The sequence below is a fragment of the Mustela erminea genome, chromosome 9 (assembly GCF_009829155.1).
Source record: "Mustela erminea isolate mMusErm1 chromosome 9, mMusErm1.Pri, whole genome shotgun sequence".
Lineage (NCBI taxonomy): Eukaryota > Metazoa > Chordata > Mammalia > Carnivora > Mustelidae > Mustela > Mustela erminea.
Window position 1 is genome coordinate 63,271,816 of NC_045622.1, and position 22,814 is coordinate 63,294,629.

Here is a 22,814-nt window from a genome sequence, read left to right on the forward strand (position 1 = left end):
GGCGGGAATGCAGGCTGGTGCAGCCACTCCAACAAACAGTATGGAGGTTTCTCAAAAAGTTAAAAATAGAGCTGCCCTATGATCCAACAATTGCACTACTGGGTATTTACCCATAGGATACAAAAATATTGATTCAGAGGGGGTACATGTATCCCAATGTTTATGGCAGCATCATCAACAACAGCCACACTATGGCAAGAGCCCAAATGTCCACTGACTCATGAATGGATAAAGAAGATGTGCTATACATATACAGTGGAATATCACTCAGCCATACAAGAATGTAATCTTGCCATTTATAATGACATGGATGGAGCTAGAGAATACTATGCTAAAGGAAATAAGTCAAATACCATATGATTTCACTCATATATGGAATTTAAGAAAGAAAACAGATGAACATAGGAGGGGGAAAAGAGGCAAACTAAGAAACATTCTCTACTATGGAAAACCAACTGAAGGTTACTGGAGGGGAGATGGGTAAGGGGATGGGTTCAATGAGTGATGGGGATTAAGGAGGGCACTTACTGTGTTGAGCACTAGGTGTTATATGTAAGTGATAAATCACCAAATCCTACACCTGAAACTAATTTTTCACTGTTTATTAACTGGAATTTAAATAAAAACTGGGAAGGAAAAGTAAGAGGCTATGTGCTTATCACAGAGCTCTGGCCCTGGGATGCACGTGTTACTTCTCTGGACTGTACTCAGTGCATTTTCATTTTTACTGAATGAAACAGTCTTGACTCTGTTTCCTAACTCATGGAAAACCAGAACTCCTAAGAGTTCTTAAAAGAGATAGGTTGGCTAGGAGAAGCAGAAACAGGCAAGTGAAGCTTTCCTAGAAAATTCTAAATAAAAGCATCCTCTTTTACCTCTAAACAAGCATATTCCTATTGTCCGTATCATGCATGAGGCAATTAATCATGGTCTGCCTCACAGCTTCTGAATTTATATAACTGTTTTCATCGAGTCCTCATTGTCTCAGTTTCGTCCGATAGTCCTGGAGGACGCTGGTAAGTTCAGGACAGTACGGGCACTGTGCCACGAACAATGCAAGCACTAATAAGTATGTGTCAGTTTAATTGGTCCCCATTTCCTTACCACCTGTTTTCTCCCACCTCCCTGAAATCTGGCTTCTACTCCATCATTATACCAAAATTTGTGACAATCATCAATAATACTTTACTCTCAAGTTCAAGAATCTTTTTTTTTTTTTTTTTTTTTTTACATTTTATTCTTCTTGACTTCTCTGTACTGTGGGCCATCCTCTCCTTGCAATGTTATCTTCCCTTGGCTATTGAGACCTCTGTATTCCTCCCACTTTAACTATTCCTTGGACCTCTGATCCTGGCTCACTTACCCCCATTCACCTCCTAAATACATGGGTTTTCTGAAGGCTCAAACCTTGGGCTCTCACTTGTCCATTCTTACAATCATGCCTTCAGGAAGCAGACCCAGTATCACAAATTAAACCAATCCCTCTACATAGATGAAACCCACACTCTACCTCGAATCCTGACTTAACACATGAAAACCAGTCTCAAAACTCCAGTGATCTAGGCCTTTCCACTTAGAAGCCTTGCTATTAATGAAGTTAATCTTAACTTCACTCTTCAAAACCAGGGCTTAGCTGGCCCAGGATGAGGAACAGCTGCATGAGCAGCCAGGTTTGGAGAGGCTGGAGAGAGCAGATTTCAAGATGCTAGAAAAATAGAAGGTCAAGTTAGAAGACACTTGATCAGACTTTGAGTATTATAAACCCAGAGGAATCATCAAGTTCTGAATCTAAAAGCAAAGCAGAGAATGAAACAGTCTCTTTCTTTCTTTTTAAAGATTTTATTTATTTATTTGTCAGAGAGAGAGAGGAGCGAGAGTGAGCACAAGCAGACGGAGTGGCAGGCAGAGGCAGAGGGAGAAGCAGGCTCCCTGCTGAGCAAGGAGCTGGATGTGGGACTCGATCCCAGCACACTGGGATCATGACCTGAGCCGAAGGCAGCCGCTTAACCAACTGAGCCACCCAGGCGTCCCTAGAATGAAACAGTTTCTTACAACACCATTCATGATTAGAACAGAATTCAGACCAGCAAAAGACTGCAAGCAACTGCCACACAGTATGACGTACCTCAAGAATTTGATCTCATCTCTCCCCATGGCCCTTACTGAGCTCTAGCCAAATGACTTCCAAACTTGTGTCCTTGGTCCTGACCTCAATGTCCAAACTTCCTATTGTTGTTCTACAACATACATAGATGTTCTGATCGCACCTCAACCATATTCAAAGCTGAACTCAAAGCCGATCCTTATACCAAAGTCCTGTTTTCTTTCTCCTCTTCTATGTTTTTATGTTGTCTGATATCATTTTCCTGGTCATTTGGACCACAAATCTCCAACTCCTCTTTATCTCTTTCTTCTCTTTCATTGCTATTACCTAGTTTTCCTTTTGGGGAACCAACCCCTCTTTTGCTCATAGTGCAAAGGTTAGAGTGAAGTTCTGCATTCCCTTACATCTCCTTCAACAGTGGCCACGTGGCCCACAGCCAATCATCATACTCAATTCCTCGCTACAGTGACTGACTCAGTGATACAAACAGGACCCAAAAACTGAGTGTTAAATGCAATGAAGCCAGATCTGAAAACTTTTCATGTTAATTCATTGACAGCAGACCTTGAAGAACCTGTCCATTTGTTTCTGTCCTCTAACTCCCCAGAGCTTCTCTGATTCCCCCTCTTTCTGAAACCTGGATTTTCAGCTATTCCTTTCATACTGTGAACTAAGCCATAGTTTTCCAATAAATTCTGTCATCTTCTCCAAATTTTTGCTACCCAGAGTTGGCTATTTGCTACCAAGGATTCCTCAAAACAGCCTGTAATTTAAAAAAAAACTCAATATTCATTTCTCTAAGTAATCTCTACACCTGACATGGGGCTCAAACTCAAAACGCCGAGATCAAGAGTTACATGTTCTTCTGACTGAGCTAGCCAGGTGCCCTCAGCCTGAATTTTTTTTTTTTAAGATTTTATTTATTTAAGAATGAGCATGAGAGAGAGAAAGAGAGAGAGAGAGAATGAGAGAACGAGTGGGCGGGAAGGGCAGAAGGAGAGGGAGAAGCAGACTTCCTGCTGAGCAGGGAGCCTGATGCAGGACTCAATCCCAGGACCCTGGAATCATGACCTGAGCCAAAGGCAGATGCCTCACTGACTGAGCAACTCAGGCACCCAACAGTCTGCAGTTTTTTTCCTCTCCCTTTGGTCAAGTCCCCTTGATTTGCTAGAGTTTTTTCCATACCTTCTAGCATATAGCTGCTCTACCTATCACTAGAAGAGTTACTTTTCTAAAGTACAGCAGATCACATTTCTCCTCAAAAGCCTTTATAGGCATTCCACTATAAATATGAATTTCAAACTTCTCATCATACCATCCAGGGCCTTCCAGTCTGGGCTCAGTTTACTTTTCTAGCTTTTTCTCCCCTTACTTACCTCCTACCCATTTACTCCAACTCTGATATGTTCTACTCCAGTTACTCAGGACTACATACTGTTCCAAAAACAAGTCTTGACTCATCTTGTTTGCTGTTTGTGCTACTACCCTCTCCTCTGAAATGTCCCCCCACCCCAAACTTTGCCTGAGGAGATCACTTCATCCTGCAAGGCTTATCCAAATTCTCCTTTTCCACAGAGCTTCTGTGGTAGACAGAATCATGTTCCCTTCCCCAGTCCCCAAGAAGGTCCACATCCTAATCCTTGGAACCTATAATGATGTTACTTTATATAAAAGGGGACTTACAGCTATAGATAGATTTAAGGTTGGCCCTAAAATAGACATTATCCTAGATCATCTGTGAGAACACATGAATTATAAGGGTCCTTAAAGATGGAACACAGAGGCAGAAAAGGTCAGAGTAATAGATGTAAGAAGGTTGCAACCCACTGCTGCAGACCTTGAAGATGGAGCAAGGGGTCCACTGAGCCAAGGAATGTGGGCAGCTTCTAAAACCTGAAAAAGGCAAGGAAATGGATTTTCCCCTGGAGCCTCCAGAAGAAAATGCTGTCCTGCTACCTTGATTTTAGTCCAGTGTAGGACATCTAACAGATCTGTGAGATGAAAACGGTGTTATTTTAAAGCATTAGGTTCATGGTCATTTGTTACGGTGGCCACAGAAAACTAATGCCATCCCTGGAGTACACTTACTCTGACATACAGCTCCTTACAGAGAAAATAATAACTGCCATTGACAACCACAGAGGGCTGCAAAGAGCAAATCAAACTAGGTGCCAGAGAAGATATTTCTGAGACAGCCTGCTTTATTTGAAGTACTTTCTTCAGATTTACCTCATTCATTCTTTAACAGACTAAATAATTTTATAATCATCTCAATTAAATCGGAAAAAAATTTCAAAATAACACACAATATTAATTTATAATAAAAATGCTCAGAAAACAAAAAATAAAAAGGAGCTTACTCAACTTGATAAAGGACATCTACAAATATCGTACAGTTATAGGATGCCCGGGGCGCTCAGTTGGTTAAGTCCCTGCCTTCGGCTCAGGCCAGAATCCCAGGGTCCTAGGATTGAGTCCCGATCCCGCATCAGGCTGCTTACTCTGCAGGGAGCCTGGTTCTCTTTCCGCCTCTGCCTGTTATGCATTCTCTCTCTCTCTCTGATGAATAAATAAGTAAAATCTAAAACAAGAAATCATACAGCTAATATCCTACCTCATTCATTCTTTCAACATGTTCTGACACAGTCAGTGCACCAGCACCAGGAATACGAGTTTGAACAATGAAAATTTCCTATCTTCAAGAAGATAGGAAAGGGCACTAGGGAACACAGAAAAGTTAACAGAAGATCAGAAAGTAATAGGGTACTTAAAATATTCAGCCAGCCTAGGTGGCATGGAAGCACATCAGAGGAACACTGAGCTGAGTTTGAGGTTCAGGATAGGATGCTAAGAGAAAATGATGTCTAAGTTGAGACCTATAAGAAAGAGTTAAAATAAGGGCATGTGGGATGGGAGTCGGGGAGAGAGTCAAAAAGGGAAAAAAGTATCTGCAAAGTCCTGGAAGCAAAAGAAGATGGGTATTTTAGAGGAAAAGCAGTAGTCAGTGTGGCTGGAGCACAGAGAGAATGATAGAGGAAGATAAAGCAACAAAGGGCCATGGGTGTAGGGCCATCTAGGATAATATGGCCATGTAGGGCCATGTCACCCAAGACCACTTAAGCCAAGTTAAAGATTCTATTCTTTACTAAGAGCAAGAGAGACCTGTTAAAGGGTTAAAACAAATAAAAAAACATAATCCATTTGTTTGGAAGAGAAAGTGAATTGAAGAGAAGCAAAATTAGAGAAAAGAAAACCACATGAGCTACCACATGATACAGGCTTGTCCTATGTCAAAAGTAAAGGCCTAAGGGCAATATCCTTGATGAACAGAGATGCAAAAATCCTCAACAAAATATAGCAAATTGAATCCAGTCAAATGCTAAAAGGATCATTCACTATGATCAAGCGGGATTTATTCCAGGATGTAAGGATGGCTCAATAGCCACAAAAACATGAAAAATTACTTTAACAAAACAAAGAATAAAATTAATCTGACCATCTCAATAGATGCAAAAAAACATTTGACAAAATTCAACATCTATTCATGATAAAGTCTCAACAGTGAGCTTAGAGGGAACATACCTCAATATAATAAAGGCTATAAGATGAACCCACAGCAAACATCAAGCTGGAAGCTTTTCCTCTAAGATCAGGAATAAGATAAGAATGGTCACTCTTGCCCGTTTGTTCAAATGGAAGTTTGAACTGGAAAGTCTTAATCTGGAAGTCAAACTGGAAGTCTTAATCTCAGCAATCAGATAAAAAATAAACAAAAGGTATCCAGACTGGTAAGGAACAAGTAAAACTGTTCCTATTCCCAGATGACATGATACTATAGATGGAAACACTAGAGACTCTACCAAAAACCTATTCCACCTTTTTCAGTAAAGCTGCAGGATACAAAACTAGTATACAGAAATCTATTTTATAGAAACCTGCATTTTATATACTAATAATGAAGTAGCAGAAAGAAAAATTAAAACAATCCCATTTACAACTGCACCGAAAATAATACATAAGAATAAATGTAACCAAGGAAGTGCGTGTGAACAAGACTAATACCATCTTGCACAAATCCACCATGATGACCACTCCGTGACCTGAGGCCTTCTTTGGTATAGTACTGCCCCCCAACACATCCTCTTTATTTGACCATACCCTTAGGTACACCCTTGAGGTATAATGTCCTTGATATTCTCTGGAGATACGACTGTGATCCTAAAACATTTCCTCCCAGGTTTCCCAGCATATACTCCCCAATCTCTAAACCTATAAAAGCAGGGCTTATAGTAGGTGGGACTGTGGAGATCTACTGGTCTTGCAGCCACCCACAATACACTTCTGCTCATAACTCCCTTTAATAAACCCATTGGTTATCAAACTGGATTCTTCAGTTTTTTTCTTCCATATTATGGCTCCTTAGGCCTTTGGAGATCATTTTACATATGCCTCCCTTCCATAGAACAAGGTTAAAGACCTATACTCTGAAAACTAAGACATCAGTGAAAGAAATTGAAGACAACACAAACAAATGGAAAGATACACCACATTTACGGATGGAAGAATAACCTCAAACTCAGCTAGGTATTCCTCTATACTACCCAAAGCTATCTACAGATTCAATGCAATGTCCATCAAGACACCAACAGCATTTTTCACAGAACTACAACAAATATGTAGGGAACCACAGAACACCCTGAAAAGCCAAAGCAATCTTGAGAAGGAAGAACAAAGCTGGAGGTATCACAATCCCAGATTTCGAGATAAACTACAAAGTTGTAGTTATCACTTTGGTACAGTAAGGTACTGGCACAAAAATAGACGTAGATCAATGGACTAGGATAGAGCCCAGAAATAAACCCATACCTACAACAAAGGAGGCAAGAATATACAACAGAGAAAAGACAGTCTTCTCAATAAATGGTATTGGGAAAACTGGACAGCTACATGCAAAAAGAATACAACTGAACCACTTTCTTACAACATACACAAAAATAAACTCAAAATGGATTAAAGACCTAAATGTGATACCTAAAACCGTAAACTCCTAGAAGAAAACATAGGAGAGTGGCTCAGTCAGTTAAGCTACTGCCTTCGTCTTGGGTCATGATCCCAGAGTCCAGGGATCGAGTCCCTCATTGGGCTCCTTGCTCGGCGGGGAGCCTGCTTCTCTCTCTGCTTCTGTCTGCATTTGTGCGCGCTATCTCTCTGACAAATAAATAAAATCTTAAAAAAAAAAAAAGGAAAACATAGGAAATAATTGCTTTGATATCAGCCTTAGTGACATTCTTTCAGATATGTCTCCTTAGGCAAGGAAAACCAAAGTAAAAACAAATTATTGGGACTACACTGAAATAAAGAGTTTTTGCACTGTGAAGGAAATCATCAACAAAACTAAAAGGCAACCTACTGAATGGGAGAAGTAATTTACAATTGAAATTTATGATAAGGGGTTAATATCCAAAATATATAAAGAACTTTTACAACTCAACACCAAACTGCCCCCGCTGCAACCAATAATCCAGTTAAAAATAGGCAGAGGACCTAAACAGATATTTTTCCAAAGAAGACATACAGATGGCCAACAGATGTATGAAAAGATGCTCAACATCACTAATTGGGGAAATATAAACCCAAACCGTAAGATATCACCTCACACTTGTCAGAATGGCTAGAATCAAAAAGATAAGAAATAACCAGTGTTGGTGAGGATACAGAGAAAAAGGAACTCTTCCTTGTATTCTGTTGGTGGGAATGTAAATTGTTGTAGCCACTGTGTAACACAGTATGGAGGTTCCTCAAAAAACTAAAAATAGAAATACTATATGATCCAGTAATTCCACTACAGGCATTTACCCAAAGAAAACAGCAACACTAATTCAGAAACTATGCACCCCTGTGTTTATTGCAGCATTGCTTACAATAGCCAAGACATGGAAGCAACCCAAGTGTCCATCAGTGGGATGGATGGATAAAAAAGATGTGAGTATATATGTGTGTGTGCACACACACACACACACACACACACACAGACATATACTCATACTATATACTATAAATATATATAATTATATATAACACACATATATATACATAAATACACACAATGGAATGCTATTACTAACCCATAAAAAAAGAGTGAGATCTTGTCATTCACAACATGGATGGACCAGGAGGATATTATGCTAAGTGAAATAATACAGAGAAAGAGAAGTCAGACAGAAAGACAGAGAAAGACAAATATCATAATACTTTATCATTTACATGTAGAAATCAAAAACAAACAAACCCCACAGAAATAGACTCAAATACAAACTGGTGATTGTTGGTGGGGGGGAATGGGTGAAGTAGGTAAAGGACACTATTAAGAGGTATGAATTTCAGGTATAAAATAAATAAGTCATATAGATGAAAAATACCACATAAAGAATATAGTCTATGATACTGTAATAATGTATGGTGACAGATGGTAACTACACTTATTATGGTGAGCGCTATGTAATGTATAAACTAACAGAACACTGTATGTCAACTATATATTTTTTTAAAAAAGCATTCATTCACTCACTTGCTCATTTTTCCATTTCAGCTAACACTTTTTTAGAGCCTACTGTTGACCTGTGGTAGGCTCTGGGACTAACAGATAATCTCTGCCTTAGCAGAGCTTAGAGTCTTTTGCAGGGAGACAGACTTATTAGTTTGAAAGAAATGACAAGACAGGATGACTGAAGAGATAAAGGAAGTGAAGGAAAAGGTAAATCAAGGATAATACTGATTTCTGCTCTGGATGATTAAGTAGATGGTGAAGCCATTTTCAGAGATGAATATTTAAAGGTGGAGTAGAGTCAGCTGGAGATAGATGATGATTCTCATTTTATATGTTCATTCATTCAAAAGACGTTTATTAACTGAAGAAGGGCAGATCATCTATGAGACATTTTCAGTAGGACCCTGAATACAGAAGTCAGGAAATGAGGAGACGATCTTAGCAAAGAATGCCATGATTACCTCTTCTACTATAATACATGTTCAAATGCTTATTTCAAAAGTGAGTATCTATCCTTTTTCAACAATTAGGATTTCCTTAGTATCTACTATGTGAACACAATGAACGAAACAGATTAAGTCTGTCCTCCATAAGTTTACATCCCAGCAGTCCATGCCCTAAATCTACAGCACTACACACGTCTTCAGTATGCCTGCTATGGCTTTCTGCCCCAGGCTTTACCCTCGCTGCTTCCTCAGGCCACACCATGCTTCCAGGAGGTGAAGGATTACAACCAGACATGCTGCTCCAGAAAGGAAATGTTGCTAATCCTATGGACAGAAGTAAGGACACCTTGATTCTGATCCTTTCCTTAGTCTTTATGTCCTTGGGAGGTATACTGTGCTTAGTATCAGGCATAACATGATACAATACGAACCTTCCACAAGGCTTAAACGCACAGACATATCGCTCACAGGTAAAAGTTGTCTAAAAGTTTTATTAGATAATATTAAAAACCTTCCCCATATTTTGATTCTTATATAAGCATTGAGATGAAGTTTCAGAAACTGTGTATTTCTGGAATTTTAAGAAAATCTTACAATTATGGAATTGACATTCTATAAAAGGAGTTCAAAGGCGTAAATGAACATGTCTTCTGTGTCCTAAATCCTCTCCTAGACTCCTAGAGCCTGGAAATGTGTTCAATTTTGATCTGATGGAAAAATACTGGGGTATTTGGGGCTCTTCTAATAATCATAAAAACACAGACTTGTAGAAGAACAAATGCCACAACACTAAAGTTAAAGGATAGAAATGTAAAAAGGAAAACAACATAAAACATGGGGCTACCAGGACCTTTCAGCTTGGAGGTGAAGTCTCATAGGGACTACCTATAAGGATATGAGGTGTTGGATTAGGAGTGACAGGGAAAAAGTCACGTTTTTAGGATTGGAAGATTACAGATTTGAGAAAGGGAGCCACAAGCTATGCTCTCTGCAGTGGAGGGAGAGCTGATCCCTAGCTCCTGAGAACTATGGTGGAAAATGTTTTACACAATCATTGTCATATGGCAGGCTGGAATTGATAGGTTCTCGAGGAGTCTACACCTTAACATCCCACCAGGAGTAAATGTTCTGAGCTAGGACCTGTGGCCTGAAAAATAATGAGATGGCACAACTCCAGCTTCAGGGTGGGGACAACTCCTCTGCCTTACAGAGAGGTAACCCTAGCACAAAGCAGAAAGTCAGGGTCACAGTACTGCATTGCTGACTTGGGCAATGCACAGATGGTACATACAGGTGGCAAGGTTGAGCTATGTGATTTGAGCTAAGGGAGTGTGAACAGCAGTAATAGTGAGAAAATATCTTCCTCTGGCTTCTTACTCCAAGGCCCAGTTGTTCAGTCTCCCACGTGGGAGGCCCTGCCCACAGGTTTTCATCTATGGTTTTCATGACCCTTAGGTGTGGCATGTGTCTTCAAATGAACCAGAGCCAGGGTAGAGATACTTTTTGAGGGGCAAGGGTCCATAAAAGGCTGGTAGTTCCCCACCCAGACTTGAGTAGTACAGGGTAAGGGCAGAAAAGATCAGAAAAGTATTGTTGCGCAAATTGGTTTAGTCATTCCTACAAATACTCTGACATTAGATAATGTATATGAAGTGCTTCACTCCGAGCTGGGTTCTTAGTAAGTACTCAGCAAGTATCAAATTTTACTACACACTCACTGAGGTATACTCATGCATACCTATGTACACATTCCTCTACCACTCTGGCAAACAGTCTGCACAGTCATTCTGCTTTCTGGACCAAAAGGTGGTCAAGGCTCCTGGGTGCAGATAGGCAAGGTTTAGCCACAAAAATGTCGTTTCAGCAGCACTGTAGACAGACATTGTAGAAAAAGCCCAAGCCAGGGAGCTGCAACCTGAAGATGTTCACTCTTGCCTTATCTAGTCAAAGATGCACAAGCTGGGGCCAAGGAGCTGAGAAAAGGATACAGGGCACAGTACCACCAAGACGGCAAACAGAAGAGGCCATGGTAGAGCAGTTTTCTGGGGCGAAGACTCCACTGTGAGCCCACAGAGCCGCAGGAGAAACATTTTAGCACATAAGATTTTGCCACTCACGTCCCAGCTCTTCCTCCATCCTTGTCAGAGGCCTAGAGGAGACTAAATCCCTCTTTGTTCTCAATCTCACATTCTGGCTGTTCCTCCCTGGCCTTCCCACATCCATATTTTCTTCCTTTTTGCCTGCTTTCATCAACCTCCTGAATTCACCTTTTCAGATCTTCACCCAGCCCTGTCACAGGAAGGCTGTCTCCCATGTGGGGCATCCTAAAGGGCCAGCTGGACTCCCGACACCTACCTGACATGTCTAATCCAATTCTGGCATAGTCAACACAAAATACAAATGCCTAATCTGATCATATTTGCCTTCTTCTTTTTGTCTCAAGCAGATTTAAAAAGGCATAATTTTAGGTAAAATCAGATTACTATATCAGATTATTATACAGCTATGGAATCATCTTCATTAGAACCTGGTTATTTCACCCGGCAGAACTGCTCATAAACCTCTGCTCACAGTGATATGCACAACACTGAACAAAGACTCTTGAAAGCTGAGACTCTTGAAAGCATATGGTATGAAAATGGAAATGCTTAGTGAGAAATAATATGTAAATGACAAGTTGACAATTCTATAAAATGGAAGTAAATGCTTCAGAAATCAAAGAAAAGCAAAATTTTTAATGGATTCTCTAAACGGGTAATAGTCTTGAGTCCGGTTATATGAACACCTACCTTTCACCATTAGGTCCCACTCTGTTAATTAATTTTTCCATGGCTTCCTCTGTCTCCTTCAGTTTTTCTTGCAGGTGAACAAGCTCAAAATTGGCTGAAAAATAAGTATCAGTCTAAGAACCATCAAACACACCTCCAAAAGCTCTTTTCTGAAACTGGCTGGCTGGGACGCCCTGTGATAATTCCAGCTAGTTTAGAGATTCAGAGATGAGACTCCATATCTCTCCAGCTGATCCAATCAGGACACAAAGGGTACCAAGGTGTGAGCACTGAGATCTTAAGGATACATGTGTAGGGAATAATGAACAAATCACTCCTCTTACACATAGAAATACAGCAGGACCAGCTAAAGAAAATACATGAGAAAAACAAAACAAAACAAACCTCAACATGGTCACCCAAGAGGAAAAGAAGAAGATAGACCTATCTTTTCCAATCCAAATGATGCTTGAGGGTAAAAGTACCGAACCTGCAAGGTACTTTAGAAAAGGAGTTAAGACCCTGAGATGAGCATTCATTCACCTGTGTTTGAAAACATCTGGAAGATCACAGTCTCAATGCTGCATTTCTTCAATAGGGGACAAATCTTGAACTAGGGCTGAAGCCTTCCTGCCCAAGGTTTCCTACCCTTGTCATTTGGGGTGAAGTGGTATAACCCTGGCCCACAGATTCTCAGGAAAGATCAACAGAGATCACAATGATCTACTGACATTAACACTAAGACCCTAAAAGTAGAGCAGAAAAAAAATAGATCAATTAGTACATTAGTACTAATGTACTTCTGAAATGAACTTGAAGGCAACAGGAAAACAAAATGTTATTTATTATGCAGATAATCCAGTTTTTCTTCACTGTAAAATATTCTATTAAAATATTGTATTGTCTTTTAATACTTCTAGAACAAATTCTTATGCATGCAGTTAACATCTGCAAAGTGTCTAGAGGACACTGCCACATAAATGCTTAGGTTATTTTTCTTTTCTGCATGATTCAAAACAAAAGGATAAGCAGATATAACTGCTACATTATAAAACAGTTGTTCTTAGGAATTTTTTATTCTATTTCCAATGCATTATGTGACTGGATACAGAATTTGCTATTTTTTTTTAAGATTTTATTTATTTATTTGACAAGAGAGAAATCACAAGTAGGTAGAGAGACAGGCAGAGAGAGAGGCGGAAGCAGGCTTCCTGCTGAGCGGAGAACCTGATTTAGGGTTCTATCCCAGGACCCTGAGATCAGGACCTGAGCCAAAGGCAGAGGCTCAACTCACTGAGCCACCCAGGCATCTCCAAAATTTGCTATTCTTTGACAGAATCCAAAAATCTCTTAATAATTATTTTAACAATGCATTTACCATCACTGCTGGTTTGATATTATCTCAATTAAGAACACAAGAACTTTCTTAAAGAATTTCTTGAATATTTCGTAGGATTTCTAAAAAGGATGCAGACTGTGACTAGGGTATCTGCTTCCATAGAGAATCTGGACTAAATCCAAAAAGCAGTTATGGCCGAGAGCAGATCCTTCAGCGGCTCAGCTTCACTTCATTTTGCTGCTGTCTCTCTTTTAAAAACTTCTGAAGAGGCTTCATTATCCACAGGATAAGGCGATTTGGCCTCCAAGGCCTTCGACAACATGGCTTAACCTACCTACTCCTCAAGGCCTTCTTTCCCACAGCCGTCCTATGTCAGGCTGTGTCTTCCTCAAGACGTCCGGTCTATCGGACAGGACCCAGCTCCAGGTCGCTTCCCATAAGCCTTTTCCCAAGTCCCCTTTTAGATAGTAAACTTTGCACAAGTCATTTTTCATCCCAGACTATGAATTCTTAGGGGGAAGAGCCATGCCCTATACTTTTCATTTCCCCTAGAGAGCACAGAATATTCTACTTGGCCAGTAAATACTTGATGAACATGTTTTATGAGTCAGAGTATTATTATTTTTCTTAATAATTTAAAAAATATTTTATAAACATATAATGTATTATTAACCCCAGGGGTACAGGTCTGTGAATCGCCAGGTTTACACACTTCACAGCACTCACCATAGCACATACCCTCCCTAATGTCCATAATCCTCTACCCTCTCCCTCCCCTGCTCCCCCCCAATCCTCAGTTTGTTTTGTGAGATTAAGAGTCTCTTATGGTTTGTCTCCCTCCCAATCCCATCTCATTTCATTTATTCTTTTCCTACTCCCCCAACCCCCATGTTGCATCTCCACTTCCTCATATAGGGAGATCCTATGATAGTAGTCTTTCTCTGATTCATAAGTCAGAAGTATTAAACCCAGTCCCTAGATCTAATAATTGGTTTTGGCAAGGACTTCATCTCTCTCCCTTTAGTTTTCTTGTGAAATAAAGGTATCTGCTACAAATATTCTGAAGTCTGGAATTGAGATATAACTCCAAATGTGAAATATTAATTTGCTAACATATAAAAAAGTAAATAGACCGTTTTGTACTTTTTGTAACTCTCTTTCTCTTAAAAGCCAACATCAGTTTGGAAACTTGAGAATTCCTGGAGCTTAGGTAAAAATGGCATCAGATTAATTTGGAGCAGTTTCTGAGATGTGCTTTTTAAGACATATCCAGACTGTCCCTCTGACTGTATGATGGTGGTGCAACTCAGTAAGACTTGTGCATATACTGAGAAGGAGCACTTACTAATTGTCCTGTGGGAGTTTCCAGCTGTGGGAGTAGAGCATTTCCGATCCTCTGCAGTAGATTTCCCCTTTGAAAGCTGGGAATTGAAGGAGGTATAGCACATCAACAGCAGCTCAGAACCTCAAAGTCATGGAACCCCTCATATTAAATGAAAAAAGAAAAAAAGGTTGGGAGACAAAAATTAAGTCAGAAATCAAATCAAGTATCAATATCAGAGAAACATTTCAAAGAAAGAAAAAAAAAAAGAGGCGAGAAAGAACCAAAAGAAGGTTCCCAGGAAGGGCGCTTGGGTGGCTCAGTTAGTTAAGTGTCTGCCTTCAGCTCAGGTCATGATCTCAGGGTCCTGGGATGGAGCCCCACATCTGGCTCGCTGCTCAGCAGGGAGTCTCCTTCTCCCTCTCTCTCTGCCCCTCCCTCCACTCTTGCTCTCTTCTCCTTCAAATTAAAAAAGGAAAGAAAGGAAGAAAGAAAGAAAGTTCCCGAGAAGTGAAAAACCATCAAGGCACAAGAACAAAAATCAATCAATCAATCAATCGATCTATTTCCAGGTCATCTGCCTTGCCTACACTCATCTAAAAGAGGGGATGTGTAACCCCTAAGGCCGTTCTTACAGAGGCATCTCAGGCCCTCTGCAGAGTTCCTGGGCAAGAAGGACTTGCTTCTTATTCTGTTAAAAGGGCAGGGAATATTTAAGATTTCCAAAATGGATGCACAATGTGAGTTCTGCTCTACTTCATGATGTCTAGGCCCATAGCTTGCTGAAGTCTGTCTGGAGATGGAACTTAATTGGGAGTCAGCTTTTAAAGGACCCAGTGCATATCTCCCCAAAGCTGGGAGACATCAGGCTTAGTTTCAGGATTGGCAGTTTCGTTTCGGAATTACTACAGTGGATATTAAAAACAGCACCTCACACTCCTGGAGTGGAAAAGAAGGACAAAGTGGTGTTGGTAATGGTCATTATGTGGCCTCACATTGGCTACTTGGAAATCACTGTGCCAAACCTAAAGTTAAAATATCTTTGTGCTTTTTCAGCTTACAAAGACATCCAGTAAAAACAAAAAAACAAACAAAAAAAGCCCACCAAAAAACTGGGGTGAGAGGGAGCTTTGAACTTTATTGCTATTTATTGACCCAGGCACAAGTCCAAATTCTGCATTTCTAGTTGTGAATTCTTGGGCAAACCCTTTAAGCTCTGACCGAAGATCTTCTCTTCTATAAAACAGAGAACAGTTATCCTAAGTATCTCATAAAGAGCAGGCAAGGTTTAAAGATGATTTGAATAAAGGTTATGAACTATAAAGAGTTTTAATGCCAACAATGATTTTTATTATGACACTAGATTTTTTATTGATATAATATGATCAAGATGATTCCACTTACCTTAAATAGAATATACAGTATATATAAAAAAATCCCAAAACCATAGATTGGAATAATCTGTCCCATCAGGCCTCTTCCACTTCCTCCTCCTCCAGTGCCTCCACCTGATCCTTTGGCCTTTGCAAATGCCTCTGCAAGGTGAGACCTCTGGAAACGAACACCAGGGGTCTGGCCATCTGTGGGTGGCTGGTGATGATGCATCATAGGTGGAAATCGACCCAACTTTCCTGAGAGAAATAATCAATATTTATTTCTTTTATTATTTTTTTAATTTTTAATTTTTATTTTTTAAAGATTTTATTTACTTATTTGACAGACAGAGATCACAAGTAGACAGAGAGGAAGGCAGAGAGAGAGAGAGGAGGAAGCTTCCCCCCCCCAAGCAGGAAGCCCGATGCGGGGCTCAATCCCAGGACCCTGGGATCATAACCCAAGCCGAAGGCAGAGGCTTTAACCCATTGAGCCACCCAGGCGCCCCTCTACTATTTTAAATAAGCTCTTATGAAAATACCATATGCACTGAGGCGTAAACAACAGAACCCAACTCAAGTTAAGAAAAAACAGGAACTTGATTCTAAGGATACAGAGGTATCATACAGATAACAAATATGATGTGGCAATCTCTAGCTGTTTGCCAAACCCATTTTCTCTTCCTTTTAGGTCCACAGATTGACAACATTGTTCAGCTTCCTATGCAGTTAAATGTAGCCATGCAACAGAGTGCCAGCCAGAGGAATGGGAGTGATATGTGCTGATGCAAGGCCTGGCCTATAAAACTTCCCGTGTGTTAAACTCCACATTCATTTGCCATCTGCAGGCTTCATGCTGATCTAGGAAGACCTCTGAAGTTATGTGATGAAATGGCAAGGCCTCCATCAGTTACTGAATAACTGTGTGGCAAGAGCCCTCCAATGTTGCCACCCACCAACTTAGAACCATCTGGATCTGTTCATGTGAGTGATAAATAAACTTTTATTGTGTTAGGGCCATTATACACTTTGGAGTCTGTTATAGCAGTTAGCCAACCCTAACTACAACAGAAAAGGAAGTGCAATCTGGTCTCAAAAGAGAAAAAAACCAAAACTGGAAAGCCATCAGGATCCAGGACAGCTACTCTCACATTCTACTGCCATCTCCCTCTCCATGGGGCCATAGGCTTTTTCCTGTGCAGGTCTTCTTTATTCTCCCTTCTGGCAGACAATTTCTCCAGCTTCTTTGTGAACACAGAGGAAGATGGGCACCTCAAAACCCTTCAGTTTACATGTCCTTCAAGACTCCAAGTTCCTTGGAGGAAGATTTCGATTACTCTGCCTGGGGATGTATGCATTCCTTTCCAGTCAGCTATTGCTGGGGAGAGAGGAGTCATGTAGCACAAACAGGGTCACAAGGTTCTGTAAGTGGAAGCACAGGGCTTAGAGAAAGAAGTGTGCATCAATTTTCTTTCACTTTTCCTCCATCAGGGCAGTCGGACATTAATACCGACTACCAAGCCTCCTGAGAGCCATAGGTGAGAAAAGAAAGACCTCTCTTCAAAAGGCCATGTAAACAGGTTTGTGGGGTGGGGGGAAATCACTGGGAGCTAACACTACAGAGCAGACAGATTTCATAAATCAGACTCCAAAAATACAAACTATATAGAGAAACACTGTTAGATCTGACTTCCACAAAATTAGGTTTCTGTTCAATCTACCACAACAACTACACTACCACACTCTACTACACACTCAACAGCTACCGCAATCTACTACAAAAACAAACCTTGTTTGTTGTGCCACAAATGGGGAAGGAGCATGATGGCAGAGCAGTAGGAGACCTAAATTTCCTCTGGTCCCAGGAATTCAGCTAGGTAGTTATCAAACCATTCTGAGCAACTACTAACTCAAAAGCAGATCAAAGAAATGAGCGCAATTCTATGAACAGAAAAGCGACCACTTTCTGGAAGGTAGGATGTGTGGATAAGTAAATCCGAGGTGACATAAAGGAAGACTGGGGGGCTCCATCACTCGGTTCCTGGCTTACGTAAAAGAGCAACTGAGCACAAAATCAGAGATTTTAGAAGTCTGCTATGCTGAGGGACATTGCTCCAGTGGCTAAGCATGGGGTGGAATCCTTGCTGGCATAGGTGGTCTCAGGACCCTCGGGGTCACAGAAAGAATGGGGGTGTCTGAGTGTGGCAGAGCTCCCAGGTATTGGAGTGGGGAAGCCAGCTGCAAAGACAAAGTCAAGGTGTGGGTTCTCAGCTTGGGGTTGCCATAAACCATGATCTGAGTTACAGCTGGGCCACTCCTATTCGAGCAGGGACCCCACAAGTGGCAGATGCAGGGAGATCCCCCCTTTACTCCATGGGGAGGAGTAGTGCAGGAGCACGCTTCAGAAATCTGCTGGGTTTGGAGACTCCAAATGGGGCTGTGTGCCATAGACAGAAACACTCAGGCACTGGCCAAGTGAGCTTGGAATGTGGCTGGAGACCAGGGAGACAGGAGGGATTGACTGCCTTTCTCTGAGGGCTCCCTGAAGAGGGTGGCCCCGAGCTCTCGGCTCCTCTGGGACTGGAGATTGGGAGGCCACCATTTTTATTCCGTCCTCCAAAGCTGTATGGAAAACTTTCAGGGAGCAAAAGCTACAGAGAGCAAATCCAAGCAGACTGCTTAGCCTGGCCCCTGGCAAGGGTGGTACAATCACACCTCCGGCAAAGACATTTGAGAATCACTGCAACAGGCCCCTCTCCCAGAAGATCAGCAAAAACATCCAGCCAAGATCAACTTTACCAATCAATGAGAATGGCAAAACTCCAGAGTTAGGGGAATACACACATAGAATTCACGGCTTTTCCCCCATGATTCTTTAGTTTTTCAAAGTTTAAATTTTTTAATTTTATTTTTTCCTTTTCTGTTTTTTAATTTTTTCTCTTTCCTATTTTTACCAACACCTTATCAATACCTTTTTAAAAAACTTTTTTCATTTTTATAGACATATTCTATCCCTTCTTTGTATTTAACCTTATTTTTTGTATACATGTAAGTTTTTCTGTCTTTAAAATTTTGGGATACAGTTTCTTCTAAGAGACCAAAATATATCCTAAATCTAGTGTATGGCTTTGTTCTAGTCTCCCTCCTGTTTTTAAATTTTTTTTCAACCAACTTATCTAATCAATTCCTTTTTAAAAATCTTTTTAAATTTTCACCTTTATAGTCATATTCCATCCCTCTACTGTACTTACCCTTATTTTTGAATGTATGTTTTTCTTTCTTTAAAATTTTGGGAGGCAGTTTCTTCTAACAAACCAAACTACACCCAAACTCAAGTGTGTGGCTCTGTTCTGTTCACCAGCCTGATGATATATACATATTTTTTTCCTTTTCTTTTACCCCCAGTTGCGGGTCTCTTCTGATTTGTTTAGTGTTATTTTTTCTCGGGTCGTTGTAACCCTTTTAGCATTTTGTTCTCTCATTCGTCTATTCTTCTCTGGATAAAATGACAATGTGGAAAAACTCACCTCAAAAGAACAAGAGGCAGTACTGACTGCTAGGGACTTAATCAATATGGACATCAGAAAGATATCGGAACTAGAGTTCAGAATAACAGTTATAAAGATCCTTGCTGGGCTTGGAAAAAAGCACAGAGGATACTAGAGAATCCCTTTCTGGAGAAATAAAACGACTAAAATCTAATCAAGTTTGAAAAAAAAGAAGCTATTAAAGAGGTGCAATAAAAAATGGAGGCTCCTACTGCTAGGATAAATGAGGCATAAGAGAAAATTAGTGATATAGAAGACCAAATGATGGAGAATAAAGAAGCTGAGAAAAAGAGATAAACCACTGATCACGAGGGGAGAATTCATGAGGTAAGTGATACCATAAGATGAAACGATATTAGAATAATTGGGATCCCAGAAGATGAAGAAAGTAGGGGGCAGAAGGAATACTGGAGCAAATTATAGTGGAGAACTTCCTTAATTTGGGGAAGGAAACAGGCATCAAAATCTAGGAGGCACAGAGAACTCCCCTCAAAAACAACAAAAATAGGTCAAAACCCCATCATCTAATAGTAAAACTTACAAGCTTCAAAGATAAAGAGAAAAATCCTGAAAGAAGCTTGGGACGAGAGGTCTGTAACCTATAACAATAGAAATATTAGATTGGCAGCAGACCCAGCAGGCAAGAAAGGACTGTTCTGATATATTCAAAGCACTAAATGAGAAAAATATGCAGCCAAGAAATACTATATCCAGCTAGGCTTTCACTGAAAATAGAAGGAGAAATAAAAAGCTACCAGGACAAAAAAAACTAAGAGAATTTTCAAACACCAAAACCAGCCCTACAGGAAATATTGAAAGGGGTTCCTCTAAGTAAAGAGAGAGCCTAAAAGTAACATAGATCAGAAAGGAACAGAGACAATATACAGTCACCTTACAGGCAATACAATGGCACTAAATTCATATGTTTCAATAGTTACCTTGAATGTAAATCGGCTAAATGCCCCAATCAAAAGACACAGGGTATCAGAATGGATTAAAAAAAGAAAAGAAAAGACGCATCGATATGCTGTCTGCAAGAGACTCATTTTAGACCCAAAGGCACCTCCAGATTTAAAGTGAGGGTGTGGAAAAAAATTTACCATGCTAATGGACATCAGAAGAAAGCTGGGGTGGCAATCCTTATATCAGATAGATTTATCTAATTTAAATATCTAATTTATCTAATTTACCTAAATTAGCCAAAGACTCTAATAAGAAATGAGGAAGGACACTATATTATACTTAAATGGTCTGTCCAACAAGAAGATCTAACAATTTTAAATATCTATGCTCCTAACATGAGAGCAGCCAGTTATATAAACCAATTAATAAAATCAAAGAAACACACCAACAATAATACAATAATAGTAGGGGACTTTAACACCCCTCTCACTGAAATGGACAGATCATTTAAGCAAAAGATCAATAAGGAAATAAAGGCCTTAAATGACACACTGGATCAGATGGACATCACAGATATGTTCAAAACATTCCATCCCAAAGCAACAGAATATACATTCTTCTCCAATCCACATGGAACAGTCTCCAGAACAGATCACATCCTGGGTCACAAATCAGGTCTCAACTGGTACCAAAAGACTGGGATCATTCCCTGCATATTTTCAGGCCATAGGGCTTTGAAACTAGAACCCAACCACAAGAGGAAAGTTGGAAAGAACTCCAATACATGGAGGCTAAAGAGCATCCTACTAAAGAATGAATGGGTCAACCAGAAAATTAAAGAAGAATTGAAAAAATTCATGGAAACAAATGAAAATGAAAACACAACTGTTCAAAATCTTTGGGATATAGCAAAGGTGGTCCTGAGAGTTAAGTATATACCAATAAAAGCCTTTCTCAAGAAACAAGAAAGGTCTCAAATACACAATCTAACCCTACACCTAAAGGAGCTGGAGAAAGAACAGCAAAGAAAGCCTAAATCCAGCAGAAGAGAGATCATAAAGATCAGAATGGAAATCAATGAAAGAGAAACCAAAAGAACCATAGAACAGATCAATGAAACTAGGAGCTGGTTATTTGAGAGAATTAATAAGATTGATAAATCCCTAGCCAGACTTATCAAAAAGAAAAGAGAAAGGACCCAAATTAATAAAATCGTGAATGAAAGAGGAGAGCTCACAACCAACATCAAAGAAATACAAACAATTATAAGAACATATTATGAGCAACTATACACCAGCAAATTTGACAGTCTGGAAGAAATAGATGCATTCTTAGAGATATATAAACTACCAAAACTGAACCAGGAAGAAATAGAAAACCTGAACAGACTCATAACCAGTAAGGAGATTGAAGCAGTCATCAAAAATCTCCCAACAAACAAGAGCCCTGGGCCATACAGCTCCCCAGGGGAATTCTACCAAGCATTTAAAGAAAAATTAATACCTATTCTCCTGAAACTGTTCCAAAAAAATAGAAATGGGAAGAAAACTTCCAAACTCATTTTATGAGGCCAGCATCACCTTGATCCTAAAACCAGACAAAGACTCCATCAAAAAGGAGAATTACAGACCAATATCCCTGCTGAGCGTGGAATCAAAAATTCCCACCAAAATACTAGCCAATAGGATCCAACTGTGCATTAAAAGGACTGTTCACCATGACCAAGTGGGATTTATTCCTGGGCTGCAAGTTTGGTTCAACATCAGCAAATCAATCAATGTGATGCAATACATTAGTAAAAGAAAAAGATCCATATGTTACTCTCAATAGACAAAGAAAAAGCATTTGACAAAGTACAGCATCCTTTCTTGATCAAAACCCTTCACAGTGTAGGGATAGAGGGTACATACCTCAATATCGTAAAAGCTGTCTATGAAAAACCCACGGCAACTATCATTCTCAATGGGGAAAAACTGAGAGCTTTTCTCCTAAGGTCAGGCACATGGCAGGGATGTCCACCATTACCACTGCTATTCAACATAGTACTACAAGTCCTAGTCTCGGCAATCAGACAACAAAAAGAAATAAGAGGCATCAGAATTGGCAAAGAAGAAGTCAAACTCTCACTCTTTGCAGATGATATGATACTTTATGTGGAAAACCCCAAGGACTCCACTCCAAAATGCTAGAACTCAAACAGGAATTCATTAAAGTGTCAGGATATAAAATCAGTGCACAAAAATCAGTTGCATTTCTATACACCAACAACAAGACAGAAAAAAGAGAAATTAAGGAGTCAATCCCACTTACAATTGCACCCAAAATGTAATACCTAGGAATAAATCTAACCAAAGAGGCAAAGAATCTGTACTCAGAAACTATAAAGTACTCATGAAAGAAACTGAGGAAGACATAAAGAAATGGAAAAACGTTCCATGTTCATGGATTGGAAGAACAAATATTGT

General features: G+C 40.0%; 1 protein-coding gene across 9 annotated transcripts in view; it reads right to left on the reverse strand.

Moving 5' to 3' along the window:
- Window positions 1–22,814, reverse strand: part of RIC3 (RIC3 acetylcholine receptor chaperone) — a 61,179-nt gene that overhangs the window by 15,539 nt on the left and 22,826 nt on the right. For 7 of the 9 annotated variants that reach the window (XM_032356860.1, XM_032356859.1, XM_032356858.1 and 4 more), the window contains exons 2-4: window positions 15,930–16,156; window positions 14,550–14,625; window positions 11,887–11,980 (exon numbers count right to left, since the gene is read on the reverse strand). In XM_032356860.1, the coding sequence (XP_032212751.1) occupies window positions 11,887–11,980; window positions 14,550–14,625; window positions 15,930–16,156 (397 nt within the window). Of the gene's footprint in view, window positions 1–11,886; window positions 11,981–14,549; window positions 14,688–15,929; window positions 16,157–22,814 lie in introns of those variants that run through there. The other 2 variants (XM_032356862.1, XM_032356861.1) reach the window with 2 other exon arrangements.